The sequence below is a fragment of the Lissotriton helveticus genome, chromosome 8 (genome assembly GCF_964261635.1).
Source record: "Lissotriton helveticus chromosome 8, aLisHel1.1, whole genome shotgun sequence".
NCBI classification, from domain to species: domain Eukaryota; kingdom Metazoa; phylum Chordata; class Amphibia; order Caudata; family Salamandridae; genus Lissotriton; species Lissotriton helveticus.
Window position 1 is genome coordinate 159,134,630 of NC_136069.1, and position 22,428 is coordinate 159,157,057.

A 22,428-nucleotide genomic window follows, 5' to 3' on the forward strand; every position below is an offset into this window, starting at 1 on the left:
AAGAGAACGAGAGCACCCGCTGGGACACACGACACAACGGAATGTCAGGAGGTGGGAGATTATGGAGGTCTGGATCTCGGAGGATCATCGCCAGGGTCACCTGTGGCCAGGCAGAGTGGAGAGAACTCACCCAGCGGGATGCCACAAAACATCACCGTCGCGCACAGTCGACCGTGTAGGATCCTCAGCGGTGAGAGTGAAAGGACAACCCCGGCTGGGGTTGCGGCATCTCCATGTGCCCGAAGCCAACACTACAACCTGCGATCCAACCCGAGACCCAGCCAGAGGCTGAGAGACTTTGCTTGGACATCTCCCTGAGGCAGAGAGTTTTTGATCCACGTAAGGACAGACTAAAATGAAGGAGGGATGTAGAGAGCCACACGGGCTCTCCCATACAATGTTGCAGCCACCAACACGCATCCATACATACCCCGGGGCAGGCTCGCACCGGGGTATAAACAAACAAGGCGGAAGACTGCTCGGGGTCTTTCCGGCTAACTAGCAAAGCAGTGTCCGTGTCCCTTAAAGCAGACTCCATCATAGCACCACACCTTCGAGACGTCATCAACTGCTCCCTCAACTCCGCAACCTTCCCGGAAAGCTGGGAAACATGCCGAACTCAACGCCCTCCTGAAGAAACCCACAGCTGACCCCACCGAACTCAAAAACTACCGCCCTATCTCACTCCTTCCATTCCCGGCCAAAGTCATCGAGAAAGCGGTCAACAATCAGCTCACCGCATTCCTCTAAACCAACAAATCCCTCGACTCCTCTCAATCCGGCTTCCGAGCCAAGCACAGCACTGAAACCGCCCTCATCGCAGCAACAGACGACATTCGAACTCTACTGGACAATGGAGACACAGTCGCCCTCATCCTCCTTGACCTCTCCGCAGCCTTCGACACGGTCTGTCATAGCACCCTTTTACAACGCCTTAGAAACGTCGGAATCCAAGGAAAAGCACTGGAATGGATCACCTCGTTCCTCACTGGAAGAACCCAGAGAGTCCGCCTTCCACCATTCAAGTCAGAGGCCACTGAAGTCATCTGCGGCGTACCACAAGGATCTTCACTCAGCCCCACCCTCTTCAACGTATACATGAGCCCCCTCGCGGTCATCGCACGCCAACACAACCTCAACATCATCTCCTACGCCGACGACACTCAACTGATCCTATCACTCACCAGAGACCCCAACACTGCCAAAACCAACCTGCATGAAGGAATGAAAGAAGTAGCCGAATGGATGAAGCACAGCCGTCTGAAACTGAACTCAGACAAAACAGAAGTCCTCATCCTAGGCACCTCCCCCTCCGCCTGGGATGACTCTTGGTGGCCTGAGGCCCTTGGAAAAGCACCCATCCCGACGGACCACGCACGGAACCTGGGCGTCATCCTGGATTCCTCACTCTCGATGAACAGACAAGTCAACGCCGTTTCTTCATCTTGCTTCAACATTCTTCGCATGCTCAAAAAAACATTTCGCTGGATCCCCACCGAAACTAGAAAAACAGTCACCCACGCTCTGGTCACGAGCCGACTGGACTACGGAAACACCCTCTATGCCGGTACCACCGCAAAACTCCAGAAAAAACTCCAACGCATCCAGAACGCTTCAGCCAGGCTCATATTAGACATCCAGCGTAAAGAACACATTTCTGGTCACCTGAAAAGCCTCCACTGGCTCCCCGTCAATAAGAGGATTACTTTCCGGCTCCTAACCCACGCACACAGAGCACTCTACGAAATTGGACCCGAATGCCTCAACACACGACTGTCCTTCTACACCCCCTCCCGCCAGCTACAATCCTCCAACCAGGCCCTTGCCACTGTACCTCGCATCAACAAAACCACCATGGGAGGTAGATCCTTCTCCTACCTGGCAGCTAAAACCTGGAACTCACTTCCCACTCACCTTCGCCTTACTCAGAACCACCTAGCATTCAGAAAGCAACTTAAAACGTGGATATTTGACAAGTAAGTCCCCACCCCTCTACAAGCGCCTTGAGACCCTCTGGGTATGTAGCGCGCTATATAAATTTATTGACTTGACTTGACTTGACTTATTTGCAATACCCTGCCACGTGTTGGGCCCTGACCCGACACACAACAAAGAGGAAAAAAACTTAGACACACAACAAAGAGGACATCGATATAGATACTGCATAGTTAAAGGAGCATCAGTTTGTACCATACATGCCAATAGACCCGATTCAGGCGGGAGTCTACCGATTTTTCAAGCCAAAAATTGCTCTATTTGAGCTGTCTCCCGCCTGAAATTGCATTATTTATAATAGAAGTCAATGGGGAATTTTCATTCTCCCGATTTTTTATTGTAAATCTCCCACGTCCCTGTCCTAAAATGTTGGCATGTATGGTTTGTACACATATTAGTACCTTTGAAACGGCCACAATATGTGCTGTTTTAAAAATCTATGGAAAATACTTTGTTTCAATATCGTCCTCGTTTGGAGATGTACTCTCTCAATATGACTGCAGAGATACATTTAATAGAAGACAGCTCTCGTCTGAAGGCGTAATGATTTCGTAATAAGGAAGGCTTCAACCGCTTATTCAAAATTAAGCCCTGTATCACAGGTTTTCGGCAACACTCCAAATACAATAGCGATTCCCAGTACTGTTCTAGAAGATTGAAAATAGTAAATTGTTAGAAAGTATATTAAAGAACGTGTTTATTACAAACTTCAAATAATAAAAAATAATACATTTAAAATTGAAGTATTACATACATCTCCACAATTGCCAACATGGCATAGTCTAACCATGACACATTTATTTTTTATAATACCGTTATGATAAATACGAAATACATCTTTTCAAGATGGCCGAAATAATGTGGCGGGGCGCAGCAGAGAATGCTCATAGAGATGAAAGAGTGAGTGTAAGCCGTCCCCTTTCTATGTTTACGAATGCACGCTAACCTTTCATTGGCCCCAGCCTGCTGAGTCACGCACACCTCACTGGTAAGAGGACGTTCCAGATACCGCTTCGGCAATGTTCTTTAAAGTGCATTGTAATGGAAGACCGGGGAGTGAATGTAGCCTGATCATATTCATCTGCGGGAGTCTGTATTGAGTTGTGATGGACTGGGCTAAAGGGCTGCTCGGGCGTGAGCTAGGAGTGATGTTTACTTCCTGGTGCAGCCCACATGAACCTACTTATGTTTATAAAATTAAAACGTACATTGAATTTACATTTGATTTATACCCATTAGTAAATCAAATAGCCTGATTACTTATCGGTAGACTTAGGTACTCTTAGCTCTGCTCGTCCTCGCCCCAGTCATTATTTGTGAGGTTGGGATCTCACAATTAATGACTAGGACGAGGATGACTGTGAACATTTATATATAGCGTGTTGTAGGAGAATTCATGTGTGGATTCTCCATGAATTATTTAATGGTACCTTAATTATTTTACTGGATATTCAAGGTAATTATACATTTAGATGACTCCATGACGTCTATTTGTGAACACATTAAGAGTATGAAAAGAATTGTGTATTTATTTCACCCAGTATTTGAAAATTAAATCTCAATGAGCTGCAGTTTCATGGGGTGCGATGGTAGAGTAGATATAATCTTTTGTGAAATGCGTGTGCAACCGTGAGAATCCCTCTATAGCGCCCATGCTGTGCTCGGGTATGCGGTGCATGAAGCGCTGTGCTGTCTTTACTCACTCGCTCCGCCCCTTCTCTTTGCAGGGTGCTGCGCCTTTAAGAGTCCGGGAGCGGAGCGGCGCCCGCCAGAGTATCAGCAGAAGGTGGCTTGTGTGTCCCTGCCGTCCATCGCTTGGAGCCAGTGGATGTCTCATCGGCGAGTCTCCAGGGCGTCCAGTAAGAGGGAGCAGGTCCACCGGGGGCGAGAGAGTGTCAGTGCTGGAGCAGCGTGTTTCCCCTTCCAGAAGATATGAAGCCGGGCACTTCCTCAGTCTGAGTCTTGGCACACTACTGCTGGATCTTCACAAACACTGTATGTGCTGAGGAGTTTTACTGTCCTGGACTCTCTCCAAACTGCTCCCCATGCAGGTGGCGGGTGTGATCCTCGGCTGTTATTCTCTGCACCTCACACAAGCCCTCTTTAAGCACTGAAAGGAGTGCCTACTCCTCCTGAGACCTTAAACTATAAACAAGTTCCTGTTTCATGCATCAACGTATCAGAACCATCGAAAACTCGCATTGTTGTCATTTTTTACATGCCTTTATTGTGATTGTTTTTTTAAAAAAAGCTGATGGGGTGGAATGTTTTGCTTAGCTGACCCCACCCACCTGGGTCTTCAACTTATTTTATTTCTCATGAGGTCAGCGATGGAAAACTCGTTTTAAAAGGCGTTGGTGGCCCATCGTATAAATGAATCCGTTTTTACCACCCTTTTTTTGACCATCCGCAGAGAGGAATGCTCCACAACCTGGCTTGAAGGAGGACAGGAGATTGTTATGCTTCGCCATGTCTTGGGTGGGCGAGGTCCAGTGGTTTGTGCTGGTGTCTTTATTTGTAGTAGCCTTGGTAACTTTGGCCGTGTATCTGGTGCAATATGCCCCGGGCATTTTGTGGAGACCACGGGGCAGTGGTCCATCCCCGGATCTGCTCCATGAGACTGACTCATTGCTCACCTGGGTGCTCTCCCTCAACAGCTGGAGGAGCCAGTGGTTGACCGCCTGGATATCTGCCTTGAATATCGAAGCCAAAAAGTGGGGGGTAAGTAGTCGCCCACTGGCCCGTTATGGGTTACAAACGTGTTCGCTGGTGACACTAAAGAATGCTGTTCTGTGCATCGTGCAAACTATTTTACGTTTATTGTTCACGAGGGTTGTTGCAGTTTGCATGCTTGTTTTAAAACGCAGTCTCATATATTAATGTGTTGTCTTTGCAATTTGAATACTATTATCTCTTTCAGCTTTCATAATGCAATGGCTTTAATATTTATTCTGTTATTGCTGTCTGTTGAAAAATGAAGCGAATTAATCTTCTTTGACCTTGACAGTATGTGTTTGGAAAACGACTATAATAGAATTCTCTGACATAGATGTCTTGTAAATGTTGCCATTTTTCTTATTTCTAAGTTCACGATAGAATGGTCTTCCTTTAAAAGTACAAGGGTGGTCCCACAGCTTATTTGAGTTTCAGAGTGTGTTTGTTTAGTTTGAGTAAACCACACTAACAAACATAAATGTCGCATTACTGCATGACTTTGCATTTTAAAACCCGGCTAATTTCTGTTGTAATACAGTGTTTTTGTTTTATTTGACTAGTGATTTAGTTATCAATACAATAAATGTACATCAAGGTCTTGCCTACTAGACATACATACATACATGCGATGTCCATTGCAAGCCATATTACCAGATTACAGTGGGGTTAGAGCCTGCACATTGGGTACCATTGGCGTTTGTATTGCCACTCTCATTGGCTTATTTGTTAGCTTCTGTGGGCTTTACTTTCTCTTCTTGCATCTGGCCCTCCCCTGGAGCATGGACGCATAATTTATGCTCTTCCACTGCTCACTAATCGGGCACTATGTTTTAGGTCTCGCCTGAGACAGCACATTTACTGGCAGTTTCGAGGCCTTTTTACTTACATTTGCCCTAGACCATATACCAATGGTTGGCTTCATAGTCACTCTCATTTGCTTGCTTTTCATAAGTTGAAATATGCAGCATTCGCTTCTTGTGTTTGTCCCAGGGGCCCTAGAGCATGGACAGAGTACTTATGGCATTCCACTGCTCCCGGAATCGGGTTCTACTTTTATCTTTTTCTCTAAGCACTCAGAGTGCGTGTCTTTTTCAGCCATCTCCCTCTTGTACTTGTCAACAGTGTTGCTTCGGACCTCCGCCCCATGTTGCTTTGCCCTCTGTGTTACTTGTCAAACCCTACTGTTTGTGTTGATGCTTGCCCACTCCCCCTGTAAATATAGTTGCTCCCCCTCTAACCCCACCCTAGTCTGTGTTGTTGCTCTCCCCCCAACCACAGTTTTTGCTCCCACCCAGGGCACAAGTCCTAAGAAAAGTGGGGGGGACTCTCCAAGTTACGTGGTATCACAGGAAGTGACATCACTGCACATGACTGGTTCCTTTACCCAAGGATTGACAAACTAACTCTGCTGCCAGCCTACCCCACCAGGCGTAATATTCTATGTGCAGCACATTTTCATGTAGATGTGATTGCTTTAGCTGCCTGGTGGTTAACACATTTGATTGAAAGATCTGTTTTTGTCTAGACCTAGTTTTGACTTAAAGTAGCCTACAGGGTTAATGCTCCTCCTGCAAAGCACGTCATGTAACATGCAGATGACAGATCTTATTTTATGTAAATAGGTAAGTGGGTTACTGCTTTGAACGCAAATATCCTTTTTGTTACACGCAGTTGCATTGTAATCCTTCTAGTATTAGCACAGTGAGCTATGAAGGATGATATGTGACCCCTACACCCAGTAACCCTCACCATCTTATGTACAATGATTTACAAACTTGTGTGATTTATTGACAATATAATGTGTATGTTTGCTGTAAAGTGATCTGACACCCTATAGTGGGATGAATAGTGCTGTAAAACAAATACAAAATACTGGTATTTAAATTGTTATTTTGCACTGGGACAAAGTAACACATCTGACATTCTCACAGTGCATGAACATATATATAAATGGGGGTCCAAACAGAGTCCACATTGTGCCTTTCTTAAGTACCTGTGAAGTGCTAAAAAGCTGCCTGCTTTTGTTTCCCTTCCACTTCATTTACATCTAGGTGTGAGGCTACAGGCAGGCCCCAGTCTGGATACTCAGACTCCGCCTTTTGTTATGGCGCAGCTGGAAGCTAAAACGACAAACCCTCTTCCCCGCCTGCACGGTGCTGCTCGGAAGGAAAGCAGACACCGAGCAGGCGCTGCTGAATGTGTCCCGGTGTCTCAAATGATACTGGTACCAGTTCGGCATATTTTAGAGTGGGGCTCAACTTCTTAGCAGGGTGGACTGTGTCCACCCTGTGAAAAGAGTGGGTGGACCCCGTCCACCCGCGTGTACCCCCTACTCGAGCCCTGCTCCCACCCAACCATAAACCCCACCACCCCCCTAAAAAAAAAAAGCTCTCCGATGACATGGGCAACAGTGATCACGCCATAGTGTTTTTTCCGCCGCTTTGTTAATGTTTCTGGCCATGTTGTACAGTGCTGGTAGTTTACGAAAACAAGCATTGAAAATGCAATAGGTCTCGCAGCATTAGAGTTAGTGCTTTTAGAATTGTTTATGGTTTTTTTTTGTAAATCTTTAGCATTTTTGTTTCCTGTAGCCAATGCTAAAGAATTTCAAAAAAAAAAAGCCATAAACATTTCTAAAAGCTCTGAAATGCAGTCTGAAATGCTGGATATATATTCAGTACAGATACACTATATTGTTAATGAAGACATAGGATATAATATGTTGTACTGTATACACACAATTAGATGGGAACGTGCTGTGTGTGTCAGCGATTGAAAGAGACTGCACTCAGAGTTGCTGTGCGCATCAGCGAAAAGATTGCAGAGTAGACACGCAATACTTGTACTAAAGTGTTGTGCGATTGTACTGTAGGCACGCAATTTAAAATCCAGCTAAACGCGTCAGCAGAGTTGCTGTGCGCATCAGCGAGTGAACTGTAAACTAGACACGCAGTTTTAAAATCAAGATGTGCGTATCAGCGAAAAGATTGCAGGGTAGACGACCAAATACTTGTACAAAAGTGCTCTGCGTGTCAGCGAAAGAACGTAAAAGTCTGCACTGGGCACTGCTGTGCGAGTCTGCAAGAAAGCATGGAGCTGCTGTGCGCATCAGTGAGTAAACTGTAAAGTAGGCACGCAATTTAAAATCCAACTGTGCGCGTCAGCGCCGCGGAGTTGCTGTGTGCATCAGCGAGTGAACTGTAACTTATACACACAATTTTAAAATCAAGCTGTGCGTATCAGCGAAAGGATTGCAGGGTAGACATGCAAATACTTGCACAAATGTGCTGTGCGTGCCAGCGAATGAGCATTAAAGTGCACACAGCGTCGCTGTGCGCGTGAGCGATAGAGCATGGAGCTGCTGTGTACATAAAATGGACACAAAGCTGGTGTGCACGTTAGTATTGGCACAAAGCTGTTGTACACGCTGTTGTCCGTCTGTAAAGGCTGCTGGGTGTGTCAGCCAAGGAGAATGAAGCTGGTTTGCGCGTCAAGGTTTCTAGGTGCGCAATCAAAGAGCAACGTCGGGTCAATGCGTTGCACGTTGCGTTCCAATGACGAATTTCTGCAATGCCACAGTTATATGGAGAAGTCCTAAAGTTCACAGAGGAAAGCACAGTGCCAGCACGAGGACGGGCAGTCACGAGCAGGTAGTTAAAGAAATAACATGGAACCACCCGGACAGCGGTAAAGTTAACAAGTGAAAGCGGGATGTAAGTAGGGGGGAGGAGAAGTCTGGGCAGGCAGGATGACTCAGGGGAGGGGGCGGAGCGGGGCAGAGCGGCATGTGGGTGTGAAGAAGCCGGGCCTTTGAAGTGAAGCTAAGCTTCACTTCAAAGGTGTCGGAGGAATGCGGGCGGCTGTGCACGCGCTTTTAAGCTCAATGCACATGCGCATTGAGCTTAAAAGTCACGGGCACTGCAAGGAATCGCCACGATTCCTTGCAAGTTGGATAAAGAGTGGATAAGCCCCCATAGTCTCGCAAGCTCGATGCGCATGCGCATCGACAGGCGAGACCTAAAAACTCGCTGTGATGCTGCAGATGCATTTATTTTGGGTTCCTTTTGTTTTCAGCCATGCTGCGCTGCTGTGTAACATGGCTAAAACATTGAGAAAGTCATTAGCTCTCAAAGGTGAGACCCATTGGCTTTTCCAATGCTTGATTTTTTATTTTTGTAAAAAAAAAATTAAGTACCCCACAAGAGTGCTTGTGTTTTCCAGTCATCCTCCATGTGTATTCCCTCTGGCACGCTCATGTTGCTTTTTATCTGCCCATGTTCTTCTCCCCACCACCCTTTTGTGATGCCCTCGCGTGGCTCTCCGCGACATTGCTATTTCACCTGTGTGCTTCTCTCCTTTCCGCTCCACACTGCTTGCTCTCTCGCCCATATGCTCCCCCCTGCTCCATATTCCTCTCTGTTTGCTTCTGTTCCTGCGGCCTCTGAGTTACTTCCTGCGCTCCAGTGCATCTCTATGTTGCTTCTTCTGCCCTTTTATTGTTTCCCCCTCCTCCTCTCGGAGATTCCTACCCTCCAGTTTTGCTCCCCTCTCCCCACTCGTGTAGTTACCCCAACCCATTGTGATACTTTTTTTTCTTTTTATTACCAGTGCAACTTGAAGCACTTGCGTCATTTAGTAGGCGTGCAAGTTAGGTGCGCGCACCTACAAAATTACATTTTTAGGTTTTGCCTCGTCGAAAGCTGCGCCGCGCAGCTTTTTGGCGCAGGCGAAAACTTTTGAGAAGAGTATGTGGCTTGGTCACGCCTCTCACTTCCATTGGCTAGCTCCATAAATGGAGGCTAGCCATTGGAAGTGAGATCTGTCCGTCACGGTCCGAGGCGATTCGTGGGCGTTCCTGCGATGTTTTTCTCATCCTGCCCCTTTTCTCACGTCATGCGGCTGTGCGGCTGTGGGCGTGTGTTTTTTTTTTTTTTTTTTTGTAAAGCTTTGATTTCGCCATTTCGTAAGTGTCCTTTGCAGGGGTGGGTTGCGCGATGTCCCGCTGCCCGTTCCCGCCCCCTGTCCCTGTGCCCATTCCTGCCCCCCCTCCTGCTGTTCGTGTGCCCGTGCGCTCCATCCAGACCGCAACGTTATAACTTACTAAAAATGTTCCCCATGCTTTAAATGGGCCCACAATATGCCCTATGCCTCTCAGGTCTCCGTTGCATGTATATGGTGAAGGGGGTAATCCAGTGTTAAGCTCCAGGGCCCCTTATGCCAGCGTGCGCTATCGTGGGCAGGGTGTTACCACTATATGCACACCACGGACGGTCCATCCGGGACCCCGGTCTGACACGGTCCAATGTGTGGTATTGGTGCTCCCTCCGTGATTAGAGAGGTGCTGGGCGCCTGGTTAGGTGGGGGCCCGGCAGCCTGCCTGTTCTTCAGCCGTTCTGCCTGTTGCTGGCCACGAAATGCATGGCAGTCCCAAAGAAAATGGAGTACGGACGGCCTTTCTATGTCCAAGGCCAGGCCCGTCTCCAACCTGTTACTGCAGCGCTCCCCCGATGTCGTCTGTTATATGGACTAGCCACACGTTGATTTCTACAGGTAAACAGGCGTAGAGAAGTGTGCTTTTTTATATGCAATGTTGAAACATTCGAGATGGGGAGGTATTATTATATGGATAATGTACACATGAGGGCACGATGCACGGATTGTAGAGTTCAATGATTTATTGCTCAGCTTATTGTATGTGAAACAGGATACAGATGGTTTACGATGACGCTTTACATGTGCCAGTTGGGCTGATATAATTGCGGTCTTAGTATTTTAAGAAAAATGTAGTAGTAAAAATAAGTGACAAATTAAACTGGTTGCAAAATATATATATATATATATATATATATATATATATATATATATATATATATATACACATATTATGCGGAATGAGATGCTTGATCCAGTCGGCACAGGATGGCTCTTGTGGTGGACGGTGCAACTTGCATATAAGCTTCAAATACGGTACAACGTGGAGGAGGTTATGTTTCCTAAAACTGCACCCTCAGATTCTATTTCTTGACCACTTTGATGAACACAATTTGTAAAGTAGAGGAGATCTGACTGTCATAGAGCAATTTTATCTTTTTTCTTTTTTCAACAGGAGACAATGAGGTGCAGTTATTATCTTATAGTGTACCTTCGGTGTTTTTTAATTTACGATATGAATGGAAATCAGATTATGAAATTTCTATTGAAGTATACAAGTACGACAGACTTTACCCACCACATTTTTACAGGCATTGCTTGAAAACAGACTTATCAGTTTAACAAACAAATCACTATAGATAGTCTCAGTCTGGATCATTTTAAATAACACTTCTGCATAATGGCCCATAAGTTGCAGTTGGATTGTCAAAATAATCTCAGTTGTTCCCAAGTTTGATGTCAGATCCAAATCAATACATGTGTTCAGGGCCATATAACATTGATTATTATTTGAGTACTTGTAGGAGTATATCGAAGGACTTTATGTATTTATTTTATAGATGAAATATGAAAATAAGGATGGAGAATCCAAAAAAGCAATGTTGATGTTTGCAGAGTGAGTGCAGAGTGACTAGGGAGTGCAGAGTGACTAGGGAGTGCAGAGTGACTAGGGAGTGCAGAGTGACTAGGGAGTGCAGAGTGACTGCAGAGTGCTAGGGAGTGCAGAGTGACTGCAGAGTGCTAGGGAGTGCAGAGTGACTGCAGAGTGCTAGGGAGTGACTAGGGAGTGCAGAGTGACTAGGGAGTGCAGAGTGACTAGGGAGTGCAGAATGACTGCAGAGTGCTAGGGAGTGCAGAATGACTGCAGAGTGCTAGGGAGTGCAGCGTGACTGCAGAGTGCTAGGGAGTGCAGAGTGGCTAGGGGGTGCTAGGGAGTGCAGAGTGACTAGGGAGTGCAGAGTGACTAGGGAGTGCAGAGTGACTAGGGAGTGCAGAGTGACTAGGGAGTGCAGAGTGACTAGGGAGTGCAGAGTGACTAGGGAGTGCAGAGTGACTAGGGAGTGCAGAGTGACTAGGGAGTGCAGAGTGACTGCAGAGTGCTAGGGAGTGCAGAGTGACTGCAGAGTGCTAGGGAGTGCAGAGTGACTGCAGAGTGCTAGGGAGTGACTAGGGAGTGCAGAGTGACTAGGGAGTGCAGAGTGACTAGGGAGTGCAGAATGACTGCAGAGTGCTAGGGAGTGCAGAATGACTGCAGAGTGCTAGGGAGTGCAGCGTGACTGCAGAGTGCTAGGGAGTGCAGAGTGGCTAGGGGGTGCTAGGGAGTGCAGAGTGACTAGGGAGTGCAGAGTGACTAGGGAGTGCAGAGTGACTAGGGAGTGCAGAGTGACTAGGGAGTGCAGAGTGACTAGGGAGTGCAGAGTGACTAGGGAGTGCAGAGTGACTAGGGAGTGCAGAGTGACTAGGGAGTGCAGAGTGACTAGGGAGTGCAGAGTGACTAGGGAGTGCAGAGTGACTAGGGAGTGCAGAGTGACTGCAGAGTGACTGCAGAGTGCTAGGGAGTGCAGAGTGACTGCAGAGTGCTAGGGAGTGCAGAGTGAGTGCAGAGTGACTAGGGAGTGCAGAGTGAGTGCAGAGTGACTAGGGAGTGACTAGGGAGTGCAGAGTGACTAGGGAGTGCTAGGGAGTGCAGAATGACTGCAGAGTGCTAGGGAGTGCAGCGTGACTGCAGAGTGCTAGGGAGTGCAGAGTGGCTAGGGGGTGCTAGGGAGTGCAGAGTGACTAGGGAGTGCAGAGTGACTAGGGAGTGCAGAGTGACTAGGGAGTGCAGAGTGACTAGGGAGTGCAGAGTGACTAGGGAGTGCAGAGTGACTAGGGAGTGCAGAGTGACTAGGGAGTGCAGAGTGACTAGGGAGTGCAGAGTGACTAGGGAGTGCAGAGTGACTGCAGAGTGACTGCAGAGTGCTAGGGAGTGCAGAATGACTGCAGAGTGCTAGGGAGTGCAGAGTGGCTAGGGGGTGCTAGGGAGTGCAGAGTGACTAGGGGGTGCTAGGGAGTGCAGAGTGACTAGGGAGTGCAGAGTGACTGCAGGGTGCTAGGGAGAGCTAGGGAGTGCAGAGTGACTAGGGAGTGCAGAGTGACTAGGGAGTAATAGGGAGTACTAGGGAGTGCTAGGGAGTGCGGAGTGCTAGGGAGTGCAGAGTGACTAGGGAGTGCAGAGTGACTGCAGAGATTAAGCTAATGGCAATGTAAATGACAATGCCATTTATTTATCTGTTTTCAAAACCAACACATAAATACAAATTTTGAAACCATTGCATTGTAAATGCTTGTTTCTCTTTTCAAGCCATGTCGCACAGCATTAGGGATACTGTACAACACAGCTAAAATCACTGGCAAAAGCCAGTAGGTTTGAGAGGCGAGATCTACTGGCTTTGCCAATCAATACTTGTTACTTTTAGAAAACAATTCTTTGGCTGTGGTAGCTTACAGAGTCGTACCTATTTCTTAAAATATAAAACTGCAACTCCCAGAACAGAAAGTGATGCTTGTTCAAATTATAAGGGCTGGATGAAAGTCTCGCACATATTATGGAGCACACACCAGCAATGATAACCCATGTCCCAACATGAATGCTCCTAAAATTCTAATACTTCACATTCTCAAAATCCTAGTTGGTGTGCATCTTAGAGAATGTTGTTTGCTTGTTCAGTATTTTGAAACTTTAACCTCTTACATGCTGGACCATTTCCCCCTCAGTGCTGAGCCATTTTTTGGCTATTTGAATTAATTTGTGTTGAGGGCTCCATATTTTTTTTCTACTTGAGGTATTGCCTTCAAATTTGCCTCCTTTTTTCAACATTCTCGGGATCCCAAAGGTGCACAGGGATTGTGAATCCCTCTTAAGGGAACAGAAAAATTAGGCAATATATAGCAACATTTTGAAGTTTTTTTGGGGAAAAATAGGAACAAAGTGCTCCGGATAAGTGTTCATTTTGCCCCCCTCAAAAAGCTTCAACAAATGATTTGCTGTGCTAATGTCACCATCTTCCCAACTTTCAGGAATATGCAGAGCTGAATCCCCCAAACTGTTTATTTTTAAAACCAGTTTTATCATTTTTCAGAGAGAACTAATTTTCCTATTTTGTGCTCTTAACCTACTTCCAGTTAGTGGTGGAAACCAGTATGAAACCCATGGGAAACCATGGAAAGTAGACAACATTCAAAATTCAGAAAGGGTTCAATTGTGTAGATCCCTGAAGCTTTTCCCAAATAAGCTAACTGTTGAAATAAAGAAATCTTGAAAATGAGTAGGAAAAAACAGCCATTTGTGACATTTTCATCTGTAACTTTTTCTCACAACGGCTGATTTACGGAAGCGATATACCATTATGTCCACTAGATCTTTCTGGTTGCGGGGATATATAAGGTTTTAGGTTCTCCAAGAACCCAAGGTACCTACCCTGAGCCAACAACGGAGCTGCACAATACAATGATTTTTTTTATTTGCACAGGCTGTAGACTGATTAATATGGTGAAATATGTAGTGGAAAATGGGTATCAAGGAAGCCTATGTAATTCTGAAATGGGCACACTACATGGGGTTTAGGGGCTGTGGTTATTAGTAAAACTCTGAATTCATGAGTACCCATATTAGCATATGATTTGAGGGGTATTTTTCAAAATGTCGTCTTACACATTGGTTTACATTTGGAAGGCACAAATGCAGCAAAATCCAATTGGTAATAACAAATGTTCTACTAGTCTATTCTCCCACATGTCTTCTGATTAAAAGTGTACCTCACTTGTGTAGGTAGGCCTAGTCCCTACGAAAGGAAATGGGTCAATACACGCATTACATTTTTCCACTGAAAACTGATTTTTTTTTTCAATGTGGGTAGTTGTGGATTTTGGACCCTAGCATATCTGGCACTTGGGGAAATCCATCAAACCTGTACTTAAAAAAACAAAAATGGAACAACAAGGGAATCCAGGCTGGGGGGACTTGCGTGGCTTTCACCGGCATTTTTTTTTTTTACTTAAAATCCCTTGCAAACCTAAAACTTTGACCTAAACACATTTTTGTGATGGAAAATTCTGCAATCTGCGGGGAGTCACAAACTCTCTTCCACCTAGCATTCCCACTAAGTGACTGGTTGCAAATGGTACCTCGCTTATATGGGTAGGCCTAGTGCCTGCAACAAGAAACCGCTCAAAACGCAACATGGGTACAGCACATTCTACACTCAAAATTGATCCCTTTTTGTGCAAAGTGGGAAGCTGTGGATTTTGAGCCTTAGCTCAGCCATACCTTGGAGATCTTATCAAACTTGCACATTTTGGTAAAACTAGACAACCAGAGGAGTATAGGGAGGGGGCTGTGGCTCTGACTAGGATAATTTTATCCAGCAGCCCTTACAAACGTCACATTTTGTGATGGAAATTTCTGGCATCTGCTGGGAGCCACATATTTACCACCACCACGAGTTCCTACTTGTCCACTGATATGAGCAATACCCCACTTGTATGGGTGGACCACTAGACCATGATACAAAAGGCCTGAAAGTAGTACATTGAGAGATCAACAATTGGGGTAGCTACATTATTTGGGGCTGTGCTGTGGTGCCAGCCCTTTAAACCTATGAAAAATAGACAACCAGGGGATTCCAGGGTGCTGTGCCTTGCATGAATACCATGAAGCTTCTTATCTACGATGCTCTACAAACCTCTAACTTTGGTTGAATGACACATTTTACTTATATCTCTGTGATGGAAACTTCCGGAATCCACCGAATTCCTACCACTAAGCGTTACCCCACTTGTGCCGATACAAAACACTGCCACTTGTGTGGCTAATACTAGTGCCCACGACCTGAACAGATCAAACCAAGTCCAATGGGTGCTCTTACGAGGGGACTCGCAGAGTGCAACACCTGTACCACTTTCTTTTGCCACAAAGGCAAAATCCCTGCTGTCATGTGGGCTTTCTACCCCCATATGGGGGGCATATTTGGGGCAGGCTCCCTGATTGGGACACATCATCTACCTGCCTTTAGGGTGGCAGAAAGACACTACTGTCCCTTCTGCTGACAGGGTATGGCTTGATGCCGGGGTAGATCACACTCTCCTTTTTTGTTTTGCCTCCATTTTCTAATGCCTGGTGTTTAGTAGACTTTGTACCCCCCAGCCCCCGGAGGCAGATTGAGGGCAGAAATTCAATTGGGCCACATCGTGAGGGAGAGCACGGGCCCATGCATGGGGGGTGTACCCCGACCCAAAAAAAATTACTGCATAAATGCAGTCCCTGGTGTCTGGTGGGCTTTCTCCCTCCAAGGGGAGGAAAATTGGGGCAACAGTGCCCTTTTGGGTAGTGGGTATGCCATGGTGGGCAACCCCTACCCCTATGTTTTTTTAAAGATGTGCCCTGGTTTTTAGTGGGCTTTCTGCCCTCCGGGAGGGGCGCATATTAGGGGCATCCACCAGCTTGGGGGGGGAAGGGGCTGAAAGACTGCCTACTTGTTGGGGTTGGTGTATGTATATATGATATGATATGATGTGTGTGTGTGTGTGTGTGTGTGTGTATATATATATGTATATATGTATATATGTATATGTATATATATATATATATATATATATATATATATATATATGTGTATATGTGTTTGTATGTATGTTGTAACAAGGTATTAACGATTTCTCAATACCAGACGGAAAGCACTCACGGGAGCAATTCTTAAAGTATAAAATACTGTATATATATATGTGACATTATCTAAGTGCTTGGGGGCAGGCTACTCACTCGAGTAAGACAGGTGACTACCAAGACCACAAGGCCATCTGATTGGCAACGCCCACTGAGGCGGGAAGTATGTTGCTGCCTGATAAAAATGCTTGCCTCCGAGTACAAGCCCAAGCCTCTGATGAAGTAAGGCTACGAAACGCGTCAGGCTGGACTTTGATGCTTGTTGCTGGAAATTTGCATCCATTTCACTGCTGCTCCCAACAGGAATAAAAAGCCGTGATTTCACCTTGCTTGTGGACTCCTTCCTTTTTGCAGGCAAACTTCGTGTTTATGTTTGAGCGGTGAGCCTGAGCCGCGGAGGGAGGCCCTGGGGCTTGCTGGCCCCCCATGGAGACGCTTAAAAACGCCACCGGTATGGAAGCAATGGGCACTTGTTGGCAGACTATGGACAGCTTTGTATTGAGAAGCATAACAGCACATCCCACTCGGGTTTTATTGTGACATTATCTAAGTGCTTGGGGGCAGGCTACTCACTCGAGTAAGACAGGTGACTACCAAGACCACAAGGCCATCTGATTGGCAACGCCTACTGAGGCGGGAAGTATGTTGCTGCCTGATAAAAATGCTTGCCTCCGAGTACAAGCCCAAGCCTCTGATGAAGTAAGGCTACGAAACGCGTCAGGCTGGACTTTGATGCTTGCTGCTGGAAATTTGCATCCATTTCACTGCTGCTCCCAACAGGAATAAAAAGCCGTGATTTCACCTTGCTTGTGGACTCCTTCCTTTTTGCAGGCAAACTTCGTGTTTATATATATATATATATATTATTGTGATTCGGAACGCCCGCTGCCTTCAGACCAAAGGGCGCGTCGACACACTGGACCTCCCAATCGCAGTCCAGATCAATTCACCATCACTCTCCAAACAAAAGCAGTCGACGCCATGTCTGTGCGCTAAACTTTTAGTTTAATGTCCGCTGAATACTGCTAGACGCGTTTCGCCTGTCCTGCAGGAGATATATATATATACAATGAACTTGCTAAATTACAACAAAGCACCGCAATGTAATGCACCAACATACATTGACGAAAGTACTAAACTTAATATATCATGTAATAATGCAAAATTCATACATTTAACAATTTTTAAATGACGATGCTCATGCTTCTAAAGGGTAATATACCATTGAAGAGACACAGACAAATTTAGTTTAAGGAATTCCTTGTGAAATAATACCCTGATTACACAAAATGTCCTTTTGTAAATATGTATAACGTTAGTTGATTAAAAAAAGCACTACAAATCCCATAATGCCTCATTGTGGCAGAAATGGGTATTTAATGTGAAAGCAAAAAAGGACTCACTAACCGTAATTAAGGCTATCCAGGCTGAAACGCGTTGGTTGAGGGGTTTGTGGTGAAATAAAATACCACTTAGTATCCTGCTTTGGAGTGTCGCGTCATTTGTTGAAAGATAATTGCCCATCCTTTTTGTACGCAGTCCTTGTCACTATATTAAAAAAAAATTACATGGTCCCTAGCGGGCTTTTTGCCCCCCCCTTACGGGCACAGATTGGGAGTAATCACTCTCCATCCACCCTCCGAGGGGAGAGGGAGGAAAGATGGGGGCATAGCCATGCCCTAGTCGGCAGCATCCAGCACTGTATTAAAAAAAATCCCTGCTAACTAGTGGGCTTTCTGCCTCCTGGGAGGGGGGGGAGCACAAGCCCATGCTGAAGGGGCCACTCCCTCTATCCCAGGTGCCTAGTGGGGGGTTCCTGATTGTGGATCGCTCTCCTGTGGCGACCCTCAAGCAGAGATGCATTGAACAGAGGTACCATTAGAAAGGGGAGATTCTCTTAGATGAGGTATCCGTGGAAAGGGGATAATCAGTACTCAGGGGGCTTAATTGTACTCCGAGCACTGATTCAGTAAAAGGGAAATTAGCCCATTGTCCCGTTTTCCTTTGACTTTTAGAAGTAATGACATTGCGCGCCTTGCGTGCTGATCGTCATTACGATCGGCAGACACTGAGGCTGAAAACTGTCTGCCTTTTTAAATTCTTTTTGTGGGCAGCCCTCGCTGCTATATTTTAATAATAAAATAACCTGGTCTCTCGCTGGCTTTCTGCCAGCTAGAGACCAAGTTGTACAAAATTCACTGGTGCAGTTGTTGTAGTCGAACCTTCTTAGAATGTGCCTGTTGCAGGCACATTCTAAGATGTTTAAAAGCATTGACATAAGATTTTATGTGTGTTTCTCTTTCTTGGGACTAATGGCACTCAGATGGTAGCTTAATATTTTCTGAAATAGATGGAAACAGTCCCTTCTGCAGTGCCTGCCTGGCCAAGGGTGGCTAGATAATGCAGAAAAGCTAAAAAATTATGATTTTGTTTTCCTTCAGTGTCTGGTACAGGAAATGCTGCAGCTTGTAGATAATAATAAAGGCATAATAATAAAGGCATTTATTATGCGCCTGGCTACGCCATCCCGGCGTGTCCCCGCGCTGTGGAGAAAGGACTATCATAGACAAGCACAGACCCTACAGTGACACAGGAAACTAATTACTAAACAGATGAGTTTTCAATAGTCGCCTAAAGTTAGTTTCCGACTTCTCCAGCCTGAGGCCGACCGGAAGTTTGTTCCAGTTTTGTGCGGCTAGGAAGCGGAATGAGCGACCGCCCATTCTCGCTTTCCTTATCTTGGGGACTGCCACCTGCCCAGTACCACAAGATCTCAGAGCCCTTCCTGGTAGATACCTGGTGACCAGACTCCCCAGATATGCCGGCGCCTTTTGCCAGAGAATACGGTGGCAGATGAGAAGAGATTTAAACAACACCCTTTTTAGGTTTCGCCTGGCGTCCACTGCGCAGCAGTGTTCGCGCAGGCGAAATCTTATGTTAGACAGTACGGGGCTTTGTCCCGCCTCTCTCTTCCATTGGCTAGCTTCATAAATGAAGGCTAGCCATTGGAAGAGAGATCTGTCCGTCATTGCCCGAGCAGATTCGTGGGCGTTCCGGCGATTTTTACTCATCCCGCCCCTTTAACAACGTGATGCGGCGGTGGGCGGATGTTATGTTAATTTTTTTTTTTGTCTAGGCATGTTTTGGTCATTTTCAACGTGTGTTTTGCAGGGGTGGGTTGCAGTCACCGGATCGCAATTCGACACCACGTTTTTGAACGTTTTCTCAGAATCCGCTTTTGCCCCGTATGCTGCATGCACTGTGGAAGTGATATTTTAAATGATGCCACATTTTTGAGCGTCATTTCACACAAGGGTTCCACTACATGTATCAAACAGTAATCATGAGCAACCACACAAAAGGCTGTATTAGGGGATTCTAGTTTCTAGACTGAGTGAACTAAACAGAGGCTCAGGAACTTGGTCGGGTCTCTCCACTTTCGTTTCTACTGTTCTTGGTGCATTACGATGTGTGACACTTACTTTTTGAGACAACCCGTAGATAGGCACGCATATGACCACACTGTCGCTTGATGTGATTTCACGTTATATCTATTCAGATTTATTAAGAGTGAAGTATAGATGTTTGCTAACATTGTTCACCTCATCCGTTTCCGCCGAGTTCGAGCGCTCATTGCGGAAGTTGAATTTACGGTCTAGTTGAAATCTGTGTCCATGTGCATATAACGCATGCGCGGTATACACACTTCCGCAATAGCATTCAGGAGTGAAGGACGACGCCGGATTCGCGGCTGGGGCACACAGGAGGTACGTGCATGCAGGTCTAAGCCAGCATAGTAGCGTTCATTCGCAGTTTCATGGGTAGTGCAGATTACTGATTTTATCATTTGGACATTACAGGCAATTACAGCGGATTTAACGATTAAATAGAACCAGAATAATGACGGAACTGATTGCCTAAAGACTGAGTAAGTGTCTGGGATAAGAGGGCGGTATACGGTGATGGAGGCACGCGAGATATGTAGTTGATTGGGTTTTTGATTGTAATTATAGCCACACAAATTGGTAGAGAATACGTGACTCCTGCTCTGCCCCAGACTATTCTAAGGCCAGGCCTAAGTCCTGTTATTATACAGGTGAGGAATGTTTCTTTGGGAATATAATGTGTCTAGTACACGGACCGTATATTCGCATTTGTAAATGGGTATTGTTGTTATGTGTTCGGCTCCCAGTGGACGTTAGCACCTGTGTGAAAGATTTTCATTTAATTGCAGATAGCGCACGACCAGTGAGGGTGCCCAGAATTGCTAGGCAGAGTATGATTTCGAGTGTTCTACATTCAGCGGGCCCCATTCCCTAAAACCTTCCACCCAATATGATAGTCAAAGAGTGGCCCTGCAGCAGCAGTCTTGTGTCTCATTATAAAAAGCGGTGTGTTAACGTGACGGGAGCAGTGGAAACGTAGGGTTCCGGGTTTGCGCGGCTCCCATAAGGTGAAAGGAGTAGTGGAGATGTCCTGATTGGGAAAGCGCCTGCATGCCTGTCATCCTTCACAGCAGCACTTACAACCACGTCTGCCTCAGCGGAGGAAGGTTTTGAATATCAAATTAAATTGCAAATTGAGGTGCGGGTGTGCTGCTGATTGTGAAATGCCAGACCGCAGTTTAAATTACCCTTCTCGCTACTTTTGCATGTTCGTGATTTGAGGCTCAGCCGCCGTCTCTGGAAGACGCTCTGCCGGGGGGGGCAGCTTTAGACCCTATTGAGTGAAAGATGGGAAGCTGTGTGAACCCTCGCAGTGAGAGATGGGGGAGCTATTTGACCCCTCACAGTGAGAGATGAGGAGTGATGTGAACCCTCGCAGTGAGAGATGGGGGGTGATGTGAACCCTCACACTGAGAGATCAGAAGTGATGTGAACCACCACACACACACCACATCTACCACCACCACATCCACCACATCCACCACATCATCAACCACAGCCACATCCACCACATCAACCACAGCCACATTCACCACCACCATATCCACCACCACCACCACATCCACCACCAGATCCACCACATCCATGTGTGTGTGTGGCTCTCTGTGTGTGGGTGCAAATGCAATAGGTCTCGCATTTGCGAGAGATTAAGCTATTGGCATAGTAAATGACAATGCCATTTATTTATCTGTTCTCAAATCCAACACATTAAAAAAAAATTGTCATCTACAATGCCAATAGCTCTAACTTTTGCAAAAGCGAGACCGTTGCATTGTAAATGCTTGATTTAATTGGTAGCCAATGAAGAGCATCAAGGGCAGGCTTCGACGCCGCCCTTCTTGGCAGCCTCATAACCAACCGTGCTGTCGCATTCTGTAGGACCTGTAGTCGTCCCAGATTCTTTGCAGATGCTCCCAAATATAATACATTCCCGTAATCAATACGGGAAGTAATGAGGGCATGGGTCATTGTCTGTCTGGTTTCCAATGGGAGTAGGCCTAGAGGTTTGCGTAAGATTTTCAAACACCAAAGCATTTTCCCACTACGCGACGGATATGACCATCATAGGAGAGGGTGGGGTCCATCCAAACCCCAAGATTCTTTGCCTCTGTACAGGGTATAGGGGTAGGGCCCAGACACTGTGGCCACCAGTCTGAGGTCCAGCTGGATCTGTCTCCCCCCTACCACCAGCACCTCTGTCTTGTCACCATTCAGCTTTAACCCCTTCCATGCTAATGACAAACCCCAGCCGTCATGCTCCGCGGCGCTCGTGTGCGGATGATGGCTGGGGTTCGTCCCGGTCCTGCCCTGTTAGTTTGTTTAACGCAATGCGGCGGAAACGGGCCAGCATCGAAGGGGTTAAGCAGTACTTGTTCATCCAGGAGCCAAGCTCCGGCATACATGCCTTAAATTGGATGCCTCGACCGAGGGTGCCTGGGACAAGGAGATCAGCAGCTGGGTGTCGTCTGCATAGGAGACTAACTCCACCCCAAATGCCTGTACTACCTCTGCCAGTGGAGACATATACAGGTTGAACAGAGTGGGGCTCAGAGCAGAGCCCTGAGGCACCCCCTGTTCCAGTGCAACATCCTTGGACCGAAAAGTTCCTCTTTGGACCTGGAAATTGCGCCCTGTCAA

General features: G+C 46.4%; 1 protein-coding gene across 1 annotated transcript in view; it reads left to right on the forward strand.

Annotated features, from left to right (window-relative positions):
- The first annotated feature begins 3,638 nt into the window (after positions 1-3,638).
- Positions 3,639-22,428, forward strand: part of C2CD2 (C2 calcium dependent domain containing 2) — a 434,056-nt gene continuing 415,266 nt past the window's right edge. The window contains exon 1 of the mRNA XM_078656804.1: positions 3,639-4,716. Coding sequence (XP_078512930.1) covers positions 4,465-4,716 — 252 coding nt within the window. The 5' untranslated portion in view covers positions 3,639-4,464. The remainder of the gene's footprint in view (positions 4,717-22,428) is intronic.